Raw genomic sequence first — 22694 nt, 5'->3', positions numbered from 1 at the left:
CACACACACAAAAACCAAAAAGTACTTACTTTTTCTTTTTTGAGGAAGCCATTTCTACACTAAGAATGACAAACACTCTTGCCACAGAACGCAGGAACCTCATTGTAACAGCAATAGCTTCTTCTCTGCGTCCTGGTGTATATTTGTTTTGTAACTCCTTTACCAGAGTACCCAGCAAAGTATCTAAGAGCTGTCAAAAAAGGTGATTACAACACATTAAAGGTGTGCAATTTAGAAGCTTGAAAAAAGAGAGACTGAGATTCACAGTCATAAAAGCATAATTAAAAAGTGTAAAATAATTAAAAGCAGTATAATTAAAAAATAACACCACCAAAAGTAAATTTCTCTTAAAGTAAGTCTCTGAAATGTACCACCCACGATACAATTCTGAATAATGTGACACTAAAGTCTATTTCAAATATGACTACCAGTGCTTACCAGAATGTCTGCTGTACACTTGACAATAAGGCAGTGTGTGAAACAGTCCAAGCGAATAGTTCCACTTTGCTGATTAAGGTAAACTTGTTCTTCAGGCAAAAGGTGACCTATCCTACTGCTTGCACTAAGACTTAGAAAAAATGAAAGGAAAGGAATAAAATTTATGTAAGCAAGTGGGTCTCTAGTGTCAGATCAAAATTTGCATTGAGAAGTATTTATAAATAAATACACACGGGTCTTTATTTTCCTGGGAGCCAAACATGATCATGGATTTCAGTGCGTTCCAGTCTTGCAAAACACGTTCCAAAGCAAGCTGAGCAAATCGAGGAGGTTCTAAGTCATGATCAGGCATATCAGAATCTAAAGAAACAATGACAACAAAAGTAAGAAAGAGATACAGAAATACAGAATTTGCCTATTTGTTCCAGTGAAACAGCTCCTACCTTCTGGATTTGCAGTTTTACGATTACGATCTTCCCTGATTCTAGGCGGCCTGTACTGGCAGTGCTCCACCGTTTGCCTGGCTACTGTCTGCACTAAAAACAGCAGAAGATGCTCGCCCCTGTAAGGCAGAAATTGATTAGGGGAGATATAATGTACTGTACATTTAACATTGTAAACATCATGTTGCCTTAGTCATTGCAAATCAGACCTCACCTGCTATTTGGCATAGTAACCAGATTTGTTGTGGTAAGCAGTCGGTAAAGCAGATCAAGGCGAGCAGACTTTTGTCCTGCAATTAGAGTTTTACACTTGCACTTTTCCCAGCAATCACAGTAGGCTGTCGGGGATGTTCGTTTGAGCCTACAATATAAGGAAAAGGTAAGTTACAACACTGTTCAGGTACAGAGAATCTTCCAAACAAGCTGAGGATGTTTGTGTACATATTAATACCTCTGGTAGAGTTTTAAAGGCACCAAAAACTAGCTTAAGAGAAACACAGACATTTTAAGTGGCTACACTTGGCATTTTCTATTATCTGTACGTACAACCGATTTTATGAAGATATTTTCACTGTAGAGCTTTTCATGGTGTCTTAATAAATCTCATCTAAGACTGTTGAGTCCCCCCCAAATAGCCTCCAGACAAGAAAATTATGTCCATATGCAATAGAAACTCAGTAATTCTTATGATGCTGAGAACATATTTATAATTTTGTTAGCTTATTACAACTAAAATACTACTGCAGTAACAGGTAGACCCTATAAGAGGGATACAAAAAATATTTATAGCTTTATAGCTTTGGCTAGGCTGGGCAGAGAAATCCTGAGTGCACACTGGACTGGTAGTTCTCCATTTATTGCAGTTATCTTAGGGATGAACACTACACTGCTTCTGAAACTTCACAGGAACGGCCTGTCATCGGGGCTTATTGGCATCAGAAACTTTCAGAAGCATCCAAAATGAAACCATGGTATTATTTACCTACGTTATTCTCTAAAGGGTGTTAATTCGTTAAGCACTTTGAAGGTGTTACAGACTACTTTATTCATTTACTTTAACTCTCCAAAGCCAAAAGTACAAAACTGCTTCATATTATTCACACTTTAAATCCTCAAAGTTACAGAGCAGAAGGAAATAAAATTGACATTTGAAATACTTTATGAATCTTTCTCTAACACCTGAAGAATTTTAAAAAAGGGACAATTATCAGTAAAAAAATGAAACACCAAATGATTAATTTAATTTTAAGAAACAGAACACAATACCACAATACTTACTTGCAGTCGTGTCCTTTGTGGCAGACCCTTGCACATTCTGTGCAGCAACAGAGAGATTCCAACAAGCCACACGTGCGGCATTCAAATATATCCTTAGAGAGAGAGAGGGAAAAAAAAGGCAGTTTTACCAAAACCACCAGTCATAGTTTTCTCCCTGCAGCACTTGCTATCTTGCAATATTTGAGGTTACAAGAAAATTGCACCTGCTCAAATCAATGTCGTCACTTAGAAGTCAATTTTAGTCTAAGAAATTTTGTTGCTAGGTAAGTCTTTGAAAATACTGACTATTCCTCTCTCTGTTTTTTTCCCAAGCTAGTAATAAGGAAAATCCCAAGCTATTAGCAACAATGTCTGATACAGTAACCAGCTCTGAAGAGTAAGAGGCAATTAAGCAAAGCAACAAGTAGCCCAGACTATTAAAAGTTACAATCATTAAAACATTGCAACCTTAGTCATTTAAGTACTAGATTAGTACATGTACAGTGTACACAGAAAACAAAACAAATAAACCTTACCTGATTAATATGCTCTGCACCAGTCCACGTAAAACTGCAGGTATCGTTACAACACAACACATACAAGGGAGAGTCATCTGGATTTGTACCAGAAGGACAAACCATTCCCATAAACACATCATCTTCTTTTTCACTTGAAGTTGCCTCAGCTAAAAGGAACAGAAACATCAGTGTTTTTTTCTTTTTTTTTTCTAAAAAAAAAAAATAATAATAATAAAAAAAGAGGGAGAGGAGGGAAGACCCCACAAACTGAAGCCCCATATGGAATTTTCAGTTTGAGTAAAGTCTCCCTCACTTTTTTCATTTAAAAAAAAAAAAAAAACTGCTTGCCACATTACAGTTCTAATTTGGTAAAGTTTCAAGAGTCATAAAAGAACTCTTTGCAAAAGGGTCTTTTCAGAAACTGGATCTATCTCTGCAGAGTTTTATCGGATCCTATTTTTCAATTCAAAGAAAGAACTTCCAAGCTAATCCACTCATGCTTGTAAAGCAATGAAATACTAAAGAGATTAGAGAGCACACAACAGCAGTAGTAATCACAGAACTCCATCTTAACCTATATGCATTACACAATAGAAAGATACAGTAGGTTTTCCAGAACATGCAGCAGCTCTTGTCCTGGAAGAGCTTATCCCCATCAACTTTTGCTCAAGCACACAATTTCACATACAAAAAAGTAATGTTAATAATGATTTTGTGCACATTCTAAAGCCAGACGTCAGAAGGAAAGAACACACTAACAAATATTGAAGTTAATTTACCTTTAGCAATTTTTTGTGCAGTTTCTAGAATTGTAATTGCAGCAGGATATGCCCTGCCACTAACTGCTGACATAAATGGTGTCATACCTCTTGCATCCCTAGGAATTAAAAAAAAAAAAAAGAAAAAGAAAAAAAGGAGAAAGTCAAAACTGACTTTAGTTGCAAAAGAAAAACAGGAAACTAATAGAACATTGTCATAACACTGTCAAGCTTGTACAAACAAACAAACAAACCGAGTGAATAATCACTTTTTCTTATCCATTTTATTTCTGTGCAATATACCTACTTTTAAAGGATGGTAGGACACAAACACAGCTAAGAGCCAACATTTAAAATTCTCTATTTGAAATATTGTTTCTTTACACAAATTTAAAAAAGGCTTTTATGTGATAAATTTCCTTTTGAAGGATTGTGAGCATTCATTTGAAAACCCTTACTTGGCTGACAGCAGTTCTCGAAGATAAGGCTGTAAAACGACACTATCACATAGTAATTTCAGTATGAAATGAGCATTTGCCTTCCGATCCTTTGATTCCACTACAGATGGTTCGGTAGAAGGACCTGCAATGAGAAAAAAATATATATATATAAACATTTTTCTCCAAACTAAGTACTTACTAAAAGCGAACAACATATTTCACTGAAGGGAGCAGCTTGACTTTTCCTGGGTTGGCTCATGTCAGCATCATTTTGCTCAAGTACTTTTAAGTTTCAGTTCCAACTTTCATTCTGAAATACAGGCAGCAAGGCCAATTTCATAACGATTACTTTATTTTCACATGTATGTCATTTCCAGGTAAAATTACTTCTTGTGCAAAACACAGCATAGGGCTTCATGCATTTATTTAATATACATTTGTAAAATTCTGTTTCAACTCAATCTCTAATTTGGGAAGAAGTGTTTGCATATGCAAGAAGTCCATACAAGTAAAGATAGGTTTTGAGATCATTTTCCTTCTGTAGCATAACCACGTAAGTAGTGTTTTCTCACCTGGTATAGTGGAGGTGCTAGGTCCTTGGCTGGTGCCAGTCGCTGCTGTGGTAAGAGATCCCACAGCGGGGGCCAGGATAAAATCAATGTCACCATCTTTCAGTAAACAGAACAGCAGGATGTACATCAATACATAAAAACATCCCTAACAACATGCTCTTTCTGCAGTGTCTAACACCCTGCACCTTTTCTGTATTTAATCGGTGTCCTTTCCTACTAAACACCGTATTCCTAGACTAGCATCAGTGTAACCAGCATTACAAAACACGTTGCAGAAGATTGGCAACAGCAGTAGAAAGATACGTCCTGGTCAACTCTTATGCAGGTCTCACTAGCTCAATGACATTAAATATTTCAGTCTCATGCTGAAGTCTAAGCAATTCACCTTAAAAGTTATTGGTACCTTTGTTAAGTACTGTGGTACTTTGGACAGCCTGTACTTTGTACAGATTTTATAGTCTAGATTGATACATTAGCAGACTTACCTGGATCCATGGCAGGTGGATCTGGAACCCAGCTGGGAGGAGCTATCGGAGGAGAAACTGGATCCTGATGTTCACTTGAGGAAGCACCAGCTTCATGTCTGCCCAATCCAGCAGCTCTCAAGGATCTTCTCATCATTTCTCTTAATCTCAAACTGAATACAGAAATGAAGCAAAAATATTACTGCATTTTCATTCATAATTAGACAGAGCATTAAAGCAAAGTTTCACACTAAAAAAACAAAACCAAATTTATTTCCAGTTTTCTTCAGCAAGAAGTGAAATCTAATTTTAGACTAGCAACAGAACCCATTCTTAAGCTTGAGAACGCAGTAATTAATACTGAAATTAGCAGATAGAAAACAAGAGAGTCAGTTTACCTTCTGCTGCTGGACGACCCTGCCCGATTTCCTGGGCCGTTGCTCGACACCACTGAGATCGCATTTGCGATTGCTTCAACAGCCGACAGCCTTTCAGCAAACGTATTCCTCTCGGAGCGCTCTGCCTCTGAAAATTCCAAAAAACTATGTTTGCCAAAGCTTCATTTAGGAATAATTCATCACATCCGGACTCATAAACACCCCTCAAATAGGATCCTTGGCTGACCTCTCAAGCAATAGATACATACTTATATATGTAGGCATGTATGAAATAGCTCTTATATAAAATGGAGATATTCCACCTATCCTTAGTTCCAGTGTCAACTAATTGAATTTCAGCTACTCTGTTTATGACAAAGCTAGCACTCATATTTGAAATGAATCACTTGATTCATTTCTTCAGTGGTAAATGCCCTGGTTCTAAGTGTTATTAGTTGTTTTGCTGCCTTATGAAATCTGCTCTAAGTCTCTAGGAAAAAAACCCTGTTTTCAGACATTCAGCAAAGACAGGAAAACTTAGTATCAGAACTCTTAACATTTAAAATGCTTTGGACGTGTCTTTTAGATCTCTCTTTTCAAGGTTCCTTTCTACTGAGGAAGTATCAAACTACAGAAGAAAGCAACCTTGACTGCATCCAATTTTTCTGCAATTCGTTTATCCAATCGCATGGAAGCTATGATGAAACTAGGAACACGATCTCAGAGTTTTGAAAAAAAAAAAAAAAAAAAAAAAAAAAAAAAAAAAAAAAAAAAGGTTGGCCATGCCCTCAGAATTCCACTTCTAGCATTTAAGAAGGAAGCCAGATGAAGAGTGAAGGCCTCAGGAAGGCGCTAGGTGGGAAGGGGCTTACAATTCTTAAGGAACATCATATCTGGAGTCTTGAAGTGAACTTGTTACACCTAAAATCAATCTTCTTTGCAGTATAACTTACAGTCAGTAATATTAGACACCATTTCCCTTCAAGTGATGTATAGAAAATAAGCTTGTCCTTCTATCAATGGCTAGCAGTTGCAGTGAAAGGTGAATGTGCTTTTAATCAAAGGATGTGAATCCCCTTTTAAAAACAGCTTTTGTGAGGGGAAAGAGAGAGGCAGAGGGGTGTTAGAGTCTATCAGGTTTGCATTTTTCCTCTTTTTTTTTTTGAAAAGGTAAATTACATCCAAATGATTTACGCAAAGAATGTCAAGGCTGCAAAGACAAGCACTCAAATTAGAAAAAGTCAGATTAAGTTTGCCCATGCATCCTTATGTCAGCTTCCTCTTGTGCTTAGAGTAAAACACAATTTCAGTTACATGGTTGGCTGCATTTTATTTGTTGGTGTTGGTTTTTCTTTTCTTTTATTGTTTTTTTCCAAACAAGACCCCTGCCTCAATCAGTGCACAGGATGGACGACACACTAAGATGAAGGGTTGTATGATGAGCAAGCTGTTCGTGCCTTATTTGCTGCAAAAGTTGTAAGGTGTGTAGCAATGCTGCAAGAGCCTGGATGGGAAACGTTATCTCATGTTTAATGCCACTAAACATCACCCAGAAGACCTGGATCCTATTTCTGCCACATCTAACAGTACACAGAACTCTGTAAAACCAGTTTTTACAGATGATCACGATACATTTTATTCATTTTTGGACACTGAACAGGTACCTGACTCACAGAAATGGTTGACATTCACAGAACGACTAGAGTCACTATAAACTCAGCTCTGGAATAAAACATTTTGAAACATCTACTCAAAAATATGACAATAGATCCTAGACTTCTCAAACAGAACTCTCAAGATTAGCTCACACTTTTAAATACATAAAAACTTCAAGCTACAATACCCTCAAAGAGATGAGCAAGTTGTAGCACTATTCCCATTCTATAAATTGGGATAAGAGGCACAGTTATAGTCTAACAAATTCAATGACAGCATCATACAAAACCCCACAAGGAAGTGTATTCACAGGGCTTGCAGGGCTTGTATGGTGTGCAATAAGGGAGGAATGGGGCCAAACACTGAATGATGAGGATAAAAAGAAATATTGAATAGCTACCCATTCGGTGAGCACCGTCCATCTTGTGCACTGAATGAGGTAGTCCTGTGGAAAAAATAGTATGACGGTGTAATTAAAGACCATATCACAATATATACCCACGTATAGCACATGGGTAAACTCAATTCTGGTACTTCCTAATTTTTGAGCGTCTGATTTAGCAACCTTGCTGTTATGTTTTCACATAATAGCATTTAATAGGCATTTTAAATTAGGGCGCTGCCTGACTTAACAAATTGTTGTTCACATTTCTCAGTATATATTGCAAGTAAACATTTCTTCATGGAGGTATAAACTAAAACCCTTGAAAAATCCAAAACGCTCTGCTAAAACACTGTTATTGGTATAAAGGGGTAAAACACTTGCATTCATCTAGAATTAGTATGTGGATATGAAAACAATTGTGTCTTACAACTAATGAAGATAAATACTGAATTTGTATAAAGCCTTGCAAGAGTTAAAAATAAAATATATTTGTATATATGTTTTTCAGCCCAGCACCTCTGAGAGGTTAAGAAAATTTAGTATCTAAAATATGTAAGATACTAATATCTAAAGAATGTAGTTTTCATTAAAAAAAAAAAGTAAATAAACTACTCTCGAAAATGCATAAAAAGATTATTTTCCAATTATTTTCATGACATTTTTGGGCTCACCCTCTTCCTCTTTTGTCTCCTTGTTGCTGGTTGGAAAGCATACGGAGACACAAGCATGCAGAATATTGCGGTTCCCGTCGCATCTGTGGCCAAGGAACGTCTGCAGCACCTGGGGGTTCTGATCCAAGACAACTGCCTGTTCGAGATTCATCAGGTATTGTCTGCAAGCCTCATAGTCACATCGGAGAATATGTTGCATTAAAGTTTGTTTCTGTACTCAAAAGAATAAAATAATTTATCAAATGAAAACACAGATTGCAAATATACAAGTATCTTCAGTATCTCTTTTTAAAAGGAATAGAAATGTCTAAGTCTAGGACATCCCTTGGCAGTTAGTGCAAAAGTTGTTGTGAATAAAAATCATCTCAATTATCCCAATGTTAAGAAAAGAAAAATAAAAAGAAAATAGCATCTAAACACTACAAGGTTGAGAAAAGGACAGCAGAAGCCCTCAGGCTCACAAAACTATGCCTCTGGCCTCACAGTTTGATTCTTGAGACAGATTTAAAATTTCATGGCCACATTTAAAATGCGGAGAATGGTGCAACTGGAAAACTAGGGAGGCTAGGTTTACATATTTATCTTAAACTAATGATGTGCAATCTGGGAAGTGGAGCAATGCCAGCTCGCAGGCCCTCCTGAGGTCTGCAAGGCTCACCCCATACAACAGGTTTTTCCACAGGGGCTGGATACTCCACTGGGAATCCATCAGTCATAGAGGAACCCAACATCTCCTGGGAGCAGCAGGGCTCGTGCAACTAAGCTGCACTGTATCACTGCCTGATTTACAGAAGCGCTACACATAAATTCAGAGCAGAGCTGCCCATACGGCACCACAGAGGCCTGCAGAACTTTACAGTCAATTCAAGTGAAAGCTCTTTTGACTCTCACTACTTATGGTCCTAATGTGAAGTACAAAAAAGTACTGATAGATGTACTGCATTCATAGCAAGAAAAACTAGTACCCCCCCACCCCCCCAAAAACCTGTACACTCCTAAAGCTTAAATAAAACTATATTCAAAAATTAAAATTATAAAAAAATAGAATTATAAAAATTATATATATAGGTAATATATGCAGCTGAAGGTGACAGCTTCAAAAGTAATGTTAAACTAATATTAGTTAAAAACCTGATTAAGGGTTTGAAGCTATGCACTGAAGCAATGTATCACAAAAACATTTCTTTCACTGTATTGCATACATTTGTTTGTATTTTCATGTTTATAAGAGATTCTTCACCTGGCATTACTTTCTTTAAATTAGTATATATACAAACTCTGAACACCACACAGTTTTAAGCACTGTTTTATAAAAGCAAGCAGCACAAAAGCCCATTATGCCTTTTAAATAAAATATTTTACCTCAACAGCCATGATGATTATAGCAGCTTTCTTTTTGATGGTCGAGTTAGCAGGGAGATTTGTTAAGGAATGGACACCCATTCCAAGACTACTAATAGGTGGAAGATCAAGCCAGTCAGGGTCTCTTATCCCACCCATGCAGTCTTTTGCCATTGGATAGATAGTACCATTTCCATCTCTAAGGATAATTGGAGATTCCTACATTTGGGGAGGGAAAGGGGGGGGGGGACAAAACAAAATAAACAAACAGTTTAAACATTATAGCTTCACAATTTATAAATGTTACCCTTCCCAAAATGTCCACTTCTGCTTGACTGCCTACAAGGAGACTGATTTACCCCGAATTCTTGTTCACACCTCTGTCTCTTATCCTTACAAGTGGCACAGTATATTCTCTTTCTGAAACCCTTGGAGCATGTTTAACACAACAAATACTTTGAAGTGTTCCATGACACGCTAATGAAGTACCAGTAATGAAACATAAGGTACCTACACTTAGCTTAGAAGTGCAGTAACAGAAACCTGAATATATAAATGTGTTCTTTTGCCAAAAAATGTTTCATTCAACTATTATAAGAGAAGAATACTCTTTATGTGTAAGTTAATGAAGCGATTCTGCTATTTATTCTAAACTCTCCTCAACTATCCCTGCACTGTGAAATCAGCTCTGCAATCAGATAAAATAGGATGTTTAAGACTGGACAGTAAAAAGAACTGCACAAAAACACAGTATTATTTTTAGTATGAAATGCAGATTTGGGGGGAACAATTTCATTTGTTTTTAAGCGGGTCAGATGAATATCCACTCTCTTCTGAAACCAAAAGTTAGATAGCGGATTTACAGTAACACAGTAACTACTCCAGCTTCTCTTTGAACCTTCTATTCAAGGACCAAGATCTTTTAATGACATTATTCAAGGTGTTTAATTGAGTTATGCTGCAGCTCCCCTGCGCCCTGGCAGCAATGGCGGCCAGAGGTGCGTGGCGGTGCCTGGGGAGGAGCGTTGCTGGAGGGCAGCGATCCTGCCCCTCAGGCCGCACCTGGAGCACTGGGGCTGGTGCTGGGCTCCACAGCACAAGGGAGACACGGAGCGAGACCAGGGGAGGGCCCCGATGGTGACTGAGTGGAGCAGCCCTCACGTGAGGAAAGGTTGAGGGCTGGGAAGGCCCGAGGCAGATCTTATCCACGCGCATAATATCTGAAGGGGGACTGTAAAGAAGATATACCCAGACTCCTCTCATGGAGCCCAGTGACAGGGCAAGAGGCAAAGGGGAAAAACTGAAACACAGTAAGTTAACATCCAAAATGAGGAACAGCTTCCATACTGTCAGGGTGACTGACCACTGCAGCAGGCTGCCCAGAGCGGGTAGAGAGTCTCCATCTTGGAGATACTCAAAACCTGTCTAGACTTAGCCCGGGGGAAGTCGCTCTAGCTGAGCCTGCTTCAGAAGGAGGGCTGGAGTAGGTGACCCCCTTCCAACCTCAATCAGTCTGTGACTCTGTGATTCCCCACCCCCTCTTCCAAATATCAATGGCAGCAGCGAGTCTTTCACAACCCATTTTATTTTTGCCAGTCTTTGGAAAAGCTTCCCAAAAGCTGTACCATGCCGTTTGAAGACGAAGGAAGTGAAACACAGTGAGGTTAAATGACTGAGATGCAAAACAAACCTGTCCAGCTGTAAAAATGGCAACACTTCTCTCATTCTGACCCAGGAACGCAATGCTGCTAGTAGGGAAATTATTTTCCTGTTCAGCCTTTCCTGTAGCAAGGTCAAATATACAGTATCGAACCCAGTTCCCAGTTTTCAGGACAGCATGCACGCCTTCAAAAATACATGAAGAGAAAGGTTAATCCCTTTGCTGATGGCATTCAGTAAAAGAACTCCTAACTATTGCACCTTTAAGGATTTATTAATATCAGTGAAAACAATAATTTATGTTAGTTTGACACCTGTAGTTTTCCACTGTACGGAGGGAGGAAGGTAATAAAGAAGGTAATAAAGAACACAAAGGAACATCTGAAAGGTAAAGTTCTACTTACCTTTTGAATCTACATTTACTGCTAGAATCTCTGTTTTTTCAGGAATACACAACTTTTTAGGTGTCCTCTGAAAACAGTCAGGAACTTTTGGAGTTCCACCAGTTTTTACTACCTAAAAACATATGTGAAATGTTAAGAGTCAGTTTGTACATAGTACTAACACTGCAAACATGACTTGTTTTCTCAAGAATTCCAAAGACATACCTGCAGTTCATCTATTCTGAGCAGTCTACAATCTTGGAGAAGAGAGGAAGGATCAGGATCCGAATTAGAACTGCTCTGACAGCTTGCGTTACTGGAGGTGCCCGGAAATTTCACAGCAACATAAGCACCATCCACTTTTAGCACCTACAAGCAGAACACAGTACAGTTTTAGTAAAAGCTTTGAAAATAATAATAATAATAATAAAACTTTTAAAAAAGAAAGAGAGATTGAGAATAGCTTAGGCTGATTTCCTTCAACATAACCCAGACCTTTGTTAGGAAAAAATAAAGTTTACAAAAAACAGTGATAACAGTGATCTTGCTTAGCAGCCTTGTTGCTTTTGCTGATAACACTGAACACTGGAAATGCAAATTACTTAATGACTTCATGAGCATCCTGAATCTGATCAAAGGTCTCTAGACCAGCTGCTAGAAAAGCTTAACCTTTTCATTTCCAGCTTTCACATACTAGAAACTGCAGACAACTTCACATTTAACACCCAGGACAGACTCTGCTTTTGCCTGATCGCTTTTTGAAATAAAAATTATTCTGCAGCAATGAATTCCAAGCATTAGATAACCATTCAACATTTCTTTCTTTATCAGGTGCCTATCAGTTCTTACATTGCAAGAAACAGGAAATCACTCTTCAATTCATCTTTGCCATTTCCAATTTTTTTAAGCCTCTACTGCAGCCTTAACGCTCATTGCTCAAGATGAGGATGCACAGAGCACGGTCTAATGGGTCCATTATCTATTCCTTACATTTGATGAAGTTCTCCACTCAATCCCTTAGGATCAGAGGACACAAACCCATATTCAGAAACACTTCGTGTGTGTCTTTCCGCCCCTCAAAGTGGAAATGAAGTTTTGTAATCCTGCATTCACAGTTACTTATGAGATTCTTAGCATCTCTAAAGAGTTGCTATCATGCGTATCTAATCAGAACTGTCAAAACAGGTTTCCTTGATATAGAAGCATCTTACAATACCACCAAATAGCAAAGCCCTTTGAGGTACCAATTAGCACCATATCTTTCCCAGAAGGCAAACAAAGCTAACGGTGTGTAAGGAAAAATGTTTTCATTTTTAGAATGAACAAGACCTTACTATGATCTCAAGTCTTAGTCAAAACTAGGTAAAAAGCAACCATCATCCTTGGTTAGGCCCTCATTTCTCAATAATTTCCAAGCAAAAAGAAATAAGCAATATTAAAGATTGAGACAAAAAAAATTAAAGGTCTTCCATAATAAAAAGCAGGTGTTAAGTCTTCAAGATACAATAGGTAACAACCATTCAGACATTTCAGACACAAAACATCCACAAACATCAACTTTGACCTAGAATACACAAAGACAGATTTGATATGAGGCTTGCAAGATAATATTCTTGAGAAAAATCATGATTTGGTCAAGATAATTCAATCAAGGTACAATCACATTTTTTTTCCAAGGCTGTGAGACCAATCTGCAAGCCTGTGATCACATGTTGATGGCTGAACCATCAACTCCCAGTCCAACTTGCAGATATTTTAAGTGACTAAAAGAAGCTGCTGAAAAAGCCCTTTAAAACTGGGTCTCTTCTGAAAACAGATGATTCTAAATAGGTCCTGTTAGACATTGATTATGAACCGTCCTTCACAAAGCTTCAAGTTTATGAACAGTTTGCAGGAGGAAGTGGTGAGGGGAAATTATCTCCAAGTCAAAGCTTTTTTCACAGGCTTTCTGGCTGCTTTCGTGCACCACCTAAATTCTCTTCACATGTTCAAAAAGAAAATGCTGACCAATTTAAAGACTCAATCTTTGAAGATGCACATGCTAGAGTTGGTTTCATTTGCGGCTTTTTTTTTTTTTTTGAGTTGATATTGGAAAACTGGATAATATGTTTATTATAATTTCATTTGAGAAGAAATCCACTCCTTCATATGGTAATTAAGTTCTTCAGTTTAACATTTAATACTGAAGTTACTGGTTGTCTGCAAAAAAATACAAATAATCTCTCCACCTATACGGCAAGCAACGAAGAACTTACATGGAAATCTGATAGTAACTGCAGAGAACAGACTGACAGGCAAAGATGTATTTCAGTGGGCTGCCACTAACTAAGATAAATGAGCAACATTAACATTCCTCTAACTGAACTGAGACACAAGTCTGGATTCACTGAAAAACATATTAACCAGAAAAAACACAACAGTGATCTTAAAAGATTTATACACATCAACTTAAAGAACCCATGTGCTCAACTTCTCACCATCTGTGCACTTTGTAAAAATTTCTATTAGAAACAAGCATTTTATACAACCATGCACAAACATCTGGCTTAACGACCATATTAAAAGAACTGAATCAAACAGGAGAGGAAAAAAAAAAAAAAAACCAACAAGCTTAAGTCAGTTTCTCCAAAATAAAAATATCTCTTTTTATCCACATTTTTACTTACAGTATAACTGGATCTGTTATTTCATTTTAGTGGAAGGAAAAAAAAAAATGTACGGACAACAGAAATAACTGAAAGATGAGCATACTCATTATTTCTTCTACTTTTACTATGTGTTCATAGCCATATTCCTTTAGGGCATTAAGAGCATAATGCAAAAGCCAATTTAAAGAGACACACTGATGGGCATAAAGCTTTCAATAAAAGTTCCTTCCTCAAAAAAATCAAATGGAGACTGGTCCTGAGTCCTGCTTCTCCTCCAGCATCGCCTCTTAAGGTTCTTTGCCTAAAATCACATTAATGATGGACCGAGTATTCTCTAAAAACAAGGAAGGCGACTACCAGCATTTGAACATTTCAAAGTTCAAACTTGATTAGGTCTACCGATAATCCATAGAACTTTTCCCTATCCAGAGAATCACCATATTTCTTCTTAAGACACGGCAGCAGAAGACCAAGAAAAATCTATGCTTACTTGCTTTTCTTCTGCTTGCTAAAATGGAAATACTTTTAATATCAGAAAACATTTCTACCTCTCCTCTCAAAGCGAAAGAGTATTTCCAAAGAAATACTGACAATCTTAAAAATATTCAGCTTCAAAGGATTAAAATCAGACTCCTACAAGGGCTTAGATAGCTTTTCTAGTACTGCGTCTCCCTTGAGCTCTTTCAAGTCCTTCCGACTGGAAGGCTTCACACTCAGACAGAAAGGAAACCAAAAATAAAAAGTTGAACTGACTGACTAAACCAATATATTCCAGAGTACAAGTTAAGAACAGAAACCACCTAATCCAACATGTCTTACACAAAATCCATAGGACTGGATTGTCCAAGCATAGAAACTGCAAAATTGGTAATATATGGAAGTCTCACCTGATCCAGGATAACTCTGATGAACAGAAGCAGTTTGGGGAGGCCTTGGACACTGCCAATGGAAGCCTCAGACCAAAACGAACCGCAGCTGCCAAAGAACAAGAAAAAAGCAGCTCCAACCCAGGTCCCCTACCCTTTTTTCTAACAGCGGTTCCAGATACCAATTTAAAGTCATTGCAGAACAAGAAATCCAGAGGCTAATGTCAGTTGGTAGGTACCCCAAGGCACATGGGATGAGCACAACCACCTTCTAGCCCTTTGGTGTCTGTGAAGAGCAAGGACGCCTTCCTTCAATCCCTACCTTGCCTAAACTATGCTGGAAGAAGAGGTTTTCATCACATTGCTCAGACCAGTGGGCTTGTTTGTACCAACACAAACAACAGAAGAGTTAAGTGCCAGGCTTTTCCACTCGATCAGTCTTTCATTAGTTTGATAATCTTCTGTAACTCATTAGTTGACAATCCTCCATCATCAAATCCATCTAATGATGGGCTTGAAGGAATAAAGGCTTGGTTTTGTCCCAAGTCCATGAACACATTTAAACTGAAATCAGATCAGAAAAGGAATACACTTCAAGGAGAAAGATGACTAAATCCCAAGAGTTTATCTGATAGACTCTTCTGCCCTCTTGCTTTCTTTCAAGAACAGACCAATGCAAGAATTTTTGTATTTTCTCCACACACTGGGCATTTGTTCCTTTGGCACCAAATATAATTAACCCTGAGCTACGATGCAGTGTGTAAAATACTGGTCCCAGTACAGTCTACTGGGATCCCAATTATCACAAGCCCTGACCCTGGAATGCAGTGGAGGAGTGTTAACAGCTCAGCCCAAGGACCAGTCCAAATGGAAAACCAGCATGTTAAAACTTGAGATCATCTACTGGCTTCACAGACCCTTAATATTTGGTCTAGGAAGAATCTTAACTAAGCACTTTCTGGAGTCTTTATAAAGTTTTCACATACACCCAAGAACAGAAGAACACAATCTTTCCAGACATGAAGTTATTTTAGAGATATAGACTGAACTCTAAAGTTTGAACAACTTGCAGCTTCCATCCTGAAGCATTAGCTAACATTTGTATCTCTGTACCACAAGCTACTAACAAATACTTTTAAAAGGGGGCAAACATTTTGATGGAAACTTCTGGCTATTTGACTTTGTTCTGCAGGATACAAACCTACAGATTTTCAGATGCTCCTGCTGAAGTTAAGAAGAAAGCAATCAATTTTTTGCTCCTTCATTTACATTTTCAAACCTGAACCATTATGTAAGGCAAGATTTTTGACCTCTAAGATGGATTATTTTAGTGCAATTCACTTTATGCTGCGATCAAAGTATATCTGACAAATTAGCACTCAGTATTTCTCAAAGAAGTCCCATTATTCATATTCTCGACCACTATTTTACTTAATGGCAGCGATCTGAGGGAAACTAAGTATTATGCTTTTTGACACAATGACTTGTAGCATGAAGTACTTAAAACTCAGGGCAGCACTTCCGAGCCAATTTTCTGAGATGCCAAAGGTAACAAACTCCCAGGTTACATGGGAAGTAGCATATTCACAGGCAGGGTTCCCCAGCTACAATGGGGATTCATAGCGAGAAACATGAGTTTTCATAAAGTTGTTCAGTAAACAAAAGCCCATGGAAAACCAGATGAAGATATCCACAGTGTTCTCTAAAAGGACTGGACTCCTTAAGCCCAAATCCATTTGACTATGTTTTTGCAATCTGAACATCTCAACACACTCAAAAATTACTCACACAAACAATAACAGTTCAGATTGGACAGAAGTCAGATTATTTTTCTGTTCAATTCAACTCAAAAAAGGCTAAATCACTAACTCTGTTTCACAATGAACAACATTAGCTGTTCTGAAGGCGTGTGAGAGAACACTGAACAGTGTCCTCTGCAGACTGCAGCATTCAACCCTTCCCATATCATGGAAGAACTGAACCAAGCTACAAAGAGAATGTATAAAAATATATAAATATAGAATACATAAAAACTGTATTTCTGTCCCAACCTGGACATCGCTAGGCAAGATTTTTCTTTTTTTTTTTTTACTGTTTTGTGTGCTGGATTCTGTTTAAACTTTGAAGTTAACAAAGCATTCCAAAACTGTAACAAGAAAAATGCAAATGATAATATACAGCATTGGAGAAGTCTACCATGCTTTATGATCACCAATAACAAAATACATGTTGGCCTTAAATGACTGATACAAAACAGACCAGAACTAATAATTCTATTCAGAAGACAACATTTTTAGCACTTCAATGTACTTCAGTGAAAAATACTAGCATACCAAAACTTAAACTCATCTATATTTATATTAGAGTGTTTGTTCTCAATGCTGCCCACAAAGCAAGACACCTATACAACTGTATGCAAAAGTAATTAAAACTGTCCCTGTTCTGAAAGCGGGAAGGACAGATAAAGGCAACATTGCTTGTCCACAGCTGGTGAGAGTGGCAGACTGACATAAGCTAGATCTCAAAACCTTGCTTATTGGTATCTGTTTTGTCAGATTAAGTTATTTCATACCTTCCTCTACAGAAATGACCTAAACAAGATAGTGAAAATTCATTGTGGGTCTCCTCCCTTTGAAGATTTTTTGTTTGCTTCTTTTGTTTGCAAATCTTCCATAAACCAAGTAGAAAACACAGAAAATTTGTGTTGCCATTCCTATTTTTGAATAGTTGTCTAGATGTCTTCTCTGGCAGGGAACTGTCTAGATGACCTAATCCTTCCTGATATCACACAATCAGAAGGAGAAATCAAGTATGGAAAAAGTTTGTTTTCCTCTGTGGCACTCAGTCATAGTGAAGGCTTAACTAGAGAGAAAATGATGACCAGAAGGAGCAAACAAACAGGTTTTCGTATTAGTGAAATTAAATACATCTACTGTCATATTAATAGAAAAAAAATAGAATATTCTCCAGTAAGCACATTACCTATATCTTATCAAAATATTCTATTCTTTGACTGCAAGATTCCCCCAAGAACTCAGCTGGTATTTGAAAAATCAGAACACAGGTAACCCTCCAGTCTAACTGGACAAATGTGGAAGCTGTTGCTGTAAACCCTGATGAGTTTTTTTTAAATGTGACATCACATGTGGGTTTCAAAACACTTAGTTACATCTTTAAGGATAGGAAAGTTACTGTCAAGATTCAGTTTTTTTTTTTTTTGCTTTTGTGTTCCAAAACATATTCAGTTGATTGCTATCATTTTGTTGTGCACAAATAAAAATCTGCAAAAGGGGTCATACAGATAGAAACAGAAGACATTCTCAGGTGTCACCCTAAACTAACAGTTTAGAGTTTGCTATACACAAAGCCCGAAATGTACAGCACAAAGCGTGCAGCACACTTAATCAGAGAGATTATCTACATGGAAAAAAAAATTATCTTTAAGATGGTGCGACAGAACATTTTAGACAAACCTTGCCAACAGGAACATTCTTAACGTCTTCTACGAACACAACTTCCCTCAGAGACCACTGCTCTTCATTCACTTTCTCCTCCTCTTTTGGGGCAGGAGTAGATCGTCGTCGTTCTGACACACAAAAAAATAAATAAATAAAAACTTGAAATAATCACGTAAACACCAAACCTTTCCCCGCAAAACAGTTTAATTATTCAAATCTAAAATTAACAACAGAAGTTAACAAGAATCTGTTTAAACCACCTAAGTCAAAGGTACATAACAGTATCATGCCACTTTTGTATTTTTCTATTAAATTAGGACCAGTAAAGACCCTTTATCAGATATCTAATGACATTAAAACTATATATTGAAAAAAAAAAAAAAGAAAAAAGAAAGAAGGAAAAACATAGCTAAAGAAAGCTATTATACAATGTAATTAGAACACATTAGAATATAAGTAATTTTGCAGGACTCATATTTATTCTACAACAAGACTAAGATTGTAACATTCTGCATTCAGCACCCCTGAAAAGCACTTTATAGCCCTTTGCAAAAGTCTGCCTGTCCAGTAACCTATGCATTTTTGATGAATTTCTGGAACACCAGCATAGACTCATAGTAATTGCAATAGCATTGGACTCACAGTAATTGCAATATAGTAAAGATTTGTTTCCAAGACATTATCTGAGTAGGAACTAGAGTAAACTCAGGATCAAAAATTAAATTCATAACTCAGCTAAATTAACTATGACAAAAACTTTAATCTCCTGCAATGAGTTTCTTTAGTGTGATATTATCAACATGATTAAAGAAACAAAGCAGATTTTTTTCAGCCAACTGTAACACTAACTTCAAACAGCAGTTCAAAATGCCAAGTAAAGTTATAGTCATAGGATACTTACAGTTGAAAGAGCTACAAAAAGGCATCAATAATAGAAGATTCTACTAATACTATAAATCAGTACTGCAGATCTGAGCATAAGAGATTCTCAATCTTTGTATGAGGCCATTTGATTCTCTAGTTGAACAGTTTTTAAAACTGCAGCATGTGAACAACTAGAAGCTACAGGGCCACAGAGAAGATTCCTTCAAATGATGGTATTGTAATAAACCCTTTATAAGATGCACGCGTTTAAATGGAGGACAAAAACAAACAAACAAACAAACAAACAAGAAAAATGCATCAGAAGTCAATTACATTGACTCAGGGCTCAGGACACAGAATTCTAATACAGCATTTCAGGTCCTGAAAACCAGCTTGCACTATAAAAACTTTCCCAACTACTTGTACATGCCTAGTAAAGAACGTTTGGGTTTAGACATTTTTGTGTAATAAGGATGACCAGCCACAGTTTTGCCCCTCTGAAGTTCACTTCTGAGGCAAATTGTGCAAGAGCATCTAAATCTGTAAAGGAATTTTCCTAAGCAAGTTCAATATCTGGGTCCTAAACAGGCTCACTTTGGTATTCCAATTAGACATAAAAAACAACTTTGCCTTCTGTCTTTCTGTAAATCACCTTCTGATTTTGAAAAGGACTATTATGTCTACTTAGTTACACCTTACATCAACTAGTCATTATTTATACTGATACATTTAAGTTCTTTCACAAAATATGGTGGTTCATTGTGAAGAGACAAAAAGGATTTTTACTTTTCTCCAATTTCTGAGATTAATGCCTTATCTTTCTACAACTGCCATTTAATAAACATCTTAACTGAACAAATCTTTTACGACTATGAGCTATCTCCATTACTTACTATATGGCATCGACGCGCTGCTTGCGATGGAGGATGCGTCGCTACAGGTGGAAGCTGGGGATGGAGGAGGACCCATCTCCGTTTTCACCGGCTCCTGCTTGCTCTCAGGCCTGGAACAAGAACCGTTACTAAGACAAAGACACAAGAACGTGAAGTCTCTTTTGTGACAACAACACTCAGACTGTCATTATGTCCAGGAAACCAGCCATGTTCCACGTAATGATTTTTGTAACAATCCAAGAATATTTTTCAGCAAATATTTTAAGTTCATACTCCTGAACAAAACACCCTAACCAAGACAATACATTTCATATTCTGACTTGTGCTGTGCTTCTTAATCAGGAATTAACTTAACATTACTAAGCATAAATATAACAGTACAGGGTACAAATTCTCAGATGTGGCAAAAAGAATTCTTAGTTTTATACACTTGTCTGAAGTTCTGAAATAAGTAAACTTTAACCTTTAAGGAAAACTTAAACAACAACTGCCAATCCAAATGATTTTATTCAAAGTATGGACAGGCTGAAAGGTGTCTCTCAACACCATGAAGGGCTTAAAAGCACTTATTTTCACGAACAAAACCACTCTCAGTGTGCCCAAATATGAGATCTTGGAAACATTTTGAAATACCGCCTGAGAGTGGAGGGCAAGAATACTTTTGTCTTAAGATGCAAGAGGATACTAGGTTAATACTTGCCTAGTTATTTCAGACAACTGAGACACCTTCCTTGCAGTAAACACTTCTGCGCATTTAGCAGAGTTTACAGTAAAATTAAGAGACTATCAGGTATCAAAAAGTTTAAACCAGGTAAAACCTTCCTTCCTATTTTTAACCATCAACAAAAAAAAAAAATGTCAAACAAGGCTGTCTCTTCCTTTAGGACGCTTACTTGGCCTCAGTAGTTTTGCTGGCTTTCTCCAGGTTTTTCAAGCTCTCTGGTGATCGAAGCTGAAATCGGCAGCTATCATTCATGTTCCAAACGGATTCCATTAAGACACCCACTTTAGGAATTCCAGCACTGATTGAAAAAGCAACTGCTCCAGCATGATAGAGGGGGTTATTTCTTAAACACACCTAAAGATAAAAGTATTTATTTCCATGAGATCATATATTTCTATGAGTGGATCAAAGCAAGGAAAGTCATATATATACATGCATTTTCTTGGTGACATATTTAGCAGTCAAGAGAGAAATGAAAACCTATGGAACTGGGCGACCAGGAAAGTCAGTGTGATCTCCTATGCACTTGGCTAGGAGAAAGAGGCTGTTGTACAACTGACAGCTGAAAACAGCAGCTTTAGAAGTGCAACTGTTTAATATACAATTAAGAGGCTCAGCTTAAAAAGAAACAAACCAGCTAAAAATGAAGACTCATCCCAGAACAGAAGAGAATGGACTCAGAGCCAAGGGCTCTCTGCAAGGGAACTGCTTTGGCTCAGACCAGTTCTCGTAATCATCACAAGAACAAACAAAGTTCTGCTTCAGCTATTCATACTTTTTTTTTTTGGTAAAAAAAATAAAATAAAATAAAACCAAATGCCTATAGCTCTGCATGAATCACAGACCCTAATCGTGCAGGCAGTTAAAAGCAAGGTCATTTACAAAGCTAAATGCTCTTTTAAGCATTAACATGTCTATACTTTTATACCTTCAAAGTACAGAATGGGTAAGAAAGATGCAGAGAAATTAGAACTTAGTATTTGCATGGGTGCCATTTTTTCCTCCATGCTTACAGTAACAATTACACTAATAAGGCTAAAAATATACACTAGCAGAATACATCATTTTACGGTCATATAATTAAAATACAGTATTTTAATTCCAAATTATTTATAGGACTTTTGTGCATAACAGGAAAGAAACCTGAACTGTTACTCTTTTTTTGTTTAAGAACAGACTATAGGTTCATCACACAGCACTATAAATGTGTCACATATGACAGCTGAACTTGCCTGTGTTCCAACAGTTATGTTTGGCATTGAGGAGATACCAGCACTAGATTTGGGCTTTTTATTTTTTGCTCTGGCCTTTTCTAGCATTTTCTTCCTTTGGCTGAAAGGAACTACTCCCCTGTGGAAAAACACATAATGTTATCAAAAGGCTATCAAAGAAATGCTGTGTTTATACCCTCGAACAATTTATTCCGTTTAACATAGTCATGTTTAAAAACGCAGCTCTCTGAGAGACCTTCTCCAAAATCTCAAAGCACTGCAGACGTGACATATTTTTCCACATATATCCCCACCTTCCACCTTTCATCTCAACTTTCTGATTTATGAGGAGGACAACAACAAAGGCGGAGAGCGCAGAAGAAACGTCCCTGCTAAGTGATGACTTTCATTCCAGTCCAAAGTGCCTCCACAGTCTGAGGCACGTCTGAGCTGACGTGCTCCAGACCCAGCTGAAGTTGGGCAGTGTCCCCTCTCAACGAGCTGACAGCTTTGCTCTGACTAATGGCAACTGCCAGAGGTTGCTGCCTTATCTTCACTACGGCCCAGGATAAGCCTTTTCACTTTTATAGGTGGAAAGCCCTTCTGCCAAAGGCCTCACTTTCTCTCTGTGGACATGGCTGAAGGACTCCAAGATCCATTGAGAGATT

General features: G+C 37.5%; 1 protein-coding gene across 1 annotated transcript in view; it reads right to left on the bottom strand.

Annotated features, from left to right (window-relative positions):
• The window catches only part of UBR5 (ubiquitin protein ligase E3 component n-recognin 5), an 82966-nt gene that overhangs the window by 21800 nt on the left and 38472 nt on the right, over window positions 1-22694 (bottom strand). The window contains exons 13-34 of the mRNA XM_088533625.1: window positions 22048-22165; window positions 20985-21169; window positions 20092-20201; window positions 18350-18462; window positions 11588-11731; window positions 11384-11495; window positions 11011-11165; window positions 9342-9539; window positions 7980-8190; window positions 7324-7368; window positions 5289-5415; window positions 4912-5063; window positions 4427-4522; window positions 3873-3996; window positions 3436-3533; window positions 2675-2823; window positions 2160-2251; window positions 1096-1242; window positions 882-1000; window positions 672-798; window positions 439-568; window positions 30-190 (exon numbers count right to left, since the gene is read on the bottom strand). Coding sequence (XP_088389751.1) covers window positions 30-190; window positions 439-568; window positions 672-798; window positions 882-1000; window positions 1096-1242; window positions 2160-2251; window positions 2675-2823; window positions 3436-3533; window positions 3873-3996; window positions 4427-4522; window positions 4912-5063; window positions 5289-5415; window positions 7324-7368; window positions 7980-8190; window positions 9342-9539; window positions 11011-11165; window positions 11384-11495; window positions 11588-11731; window positions 18350-18462; window positions 20092-20201; window positions 20985-21169; window positions 22048-22165 — 2913 coding nt within the window. The remainder of the gene's footprint in view (window positions 1-29; window positions 191-438; window positions 569-671; window positions 799-881; window positions 1001-1095; window positions 1243-2159; window positions 2252-2674; window positions 2824-3435; window positions 3534-3872; window positions 3997-4426; window positions 4523-4911; window positions 5064-5288; window positions 5416-7323; window positions 7369-7979; window positions 8191-9341; window positions 9540-11010; window positions 11166-11383; window positions 11496-11587; window positions 11732-18349; window positions 18463-20091; window positions 20202-20984; window positions 21170-22047; window positions 22166-22694) is intronic.

Source organism: Tinamus guttatus, unplaced genomic scaffold (genome assembly GCF_059628265.1).
Source record: "Tinamus guttatus ecotype Peru unplaced genomic scaffold, ASM5962826v1 Tinamus_guttatus_pri_ptg000510l, whole genome shotgun sequence".
Classification (NCBI taxonomy): Eukaryota; Metazoa; Chordata; class Aves; order Tinamiformes; family Tinamidae; genus Tinamus; species Tinamus guttatus.
Note: the sequence above shows the minus strand (reverse complement) of the source record. Positions and strands in the feature narration are given on the sequence as shown.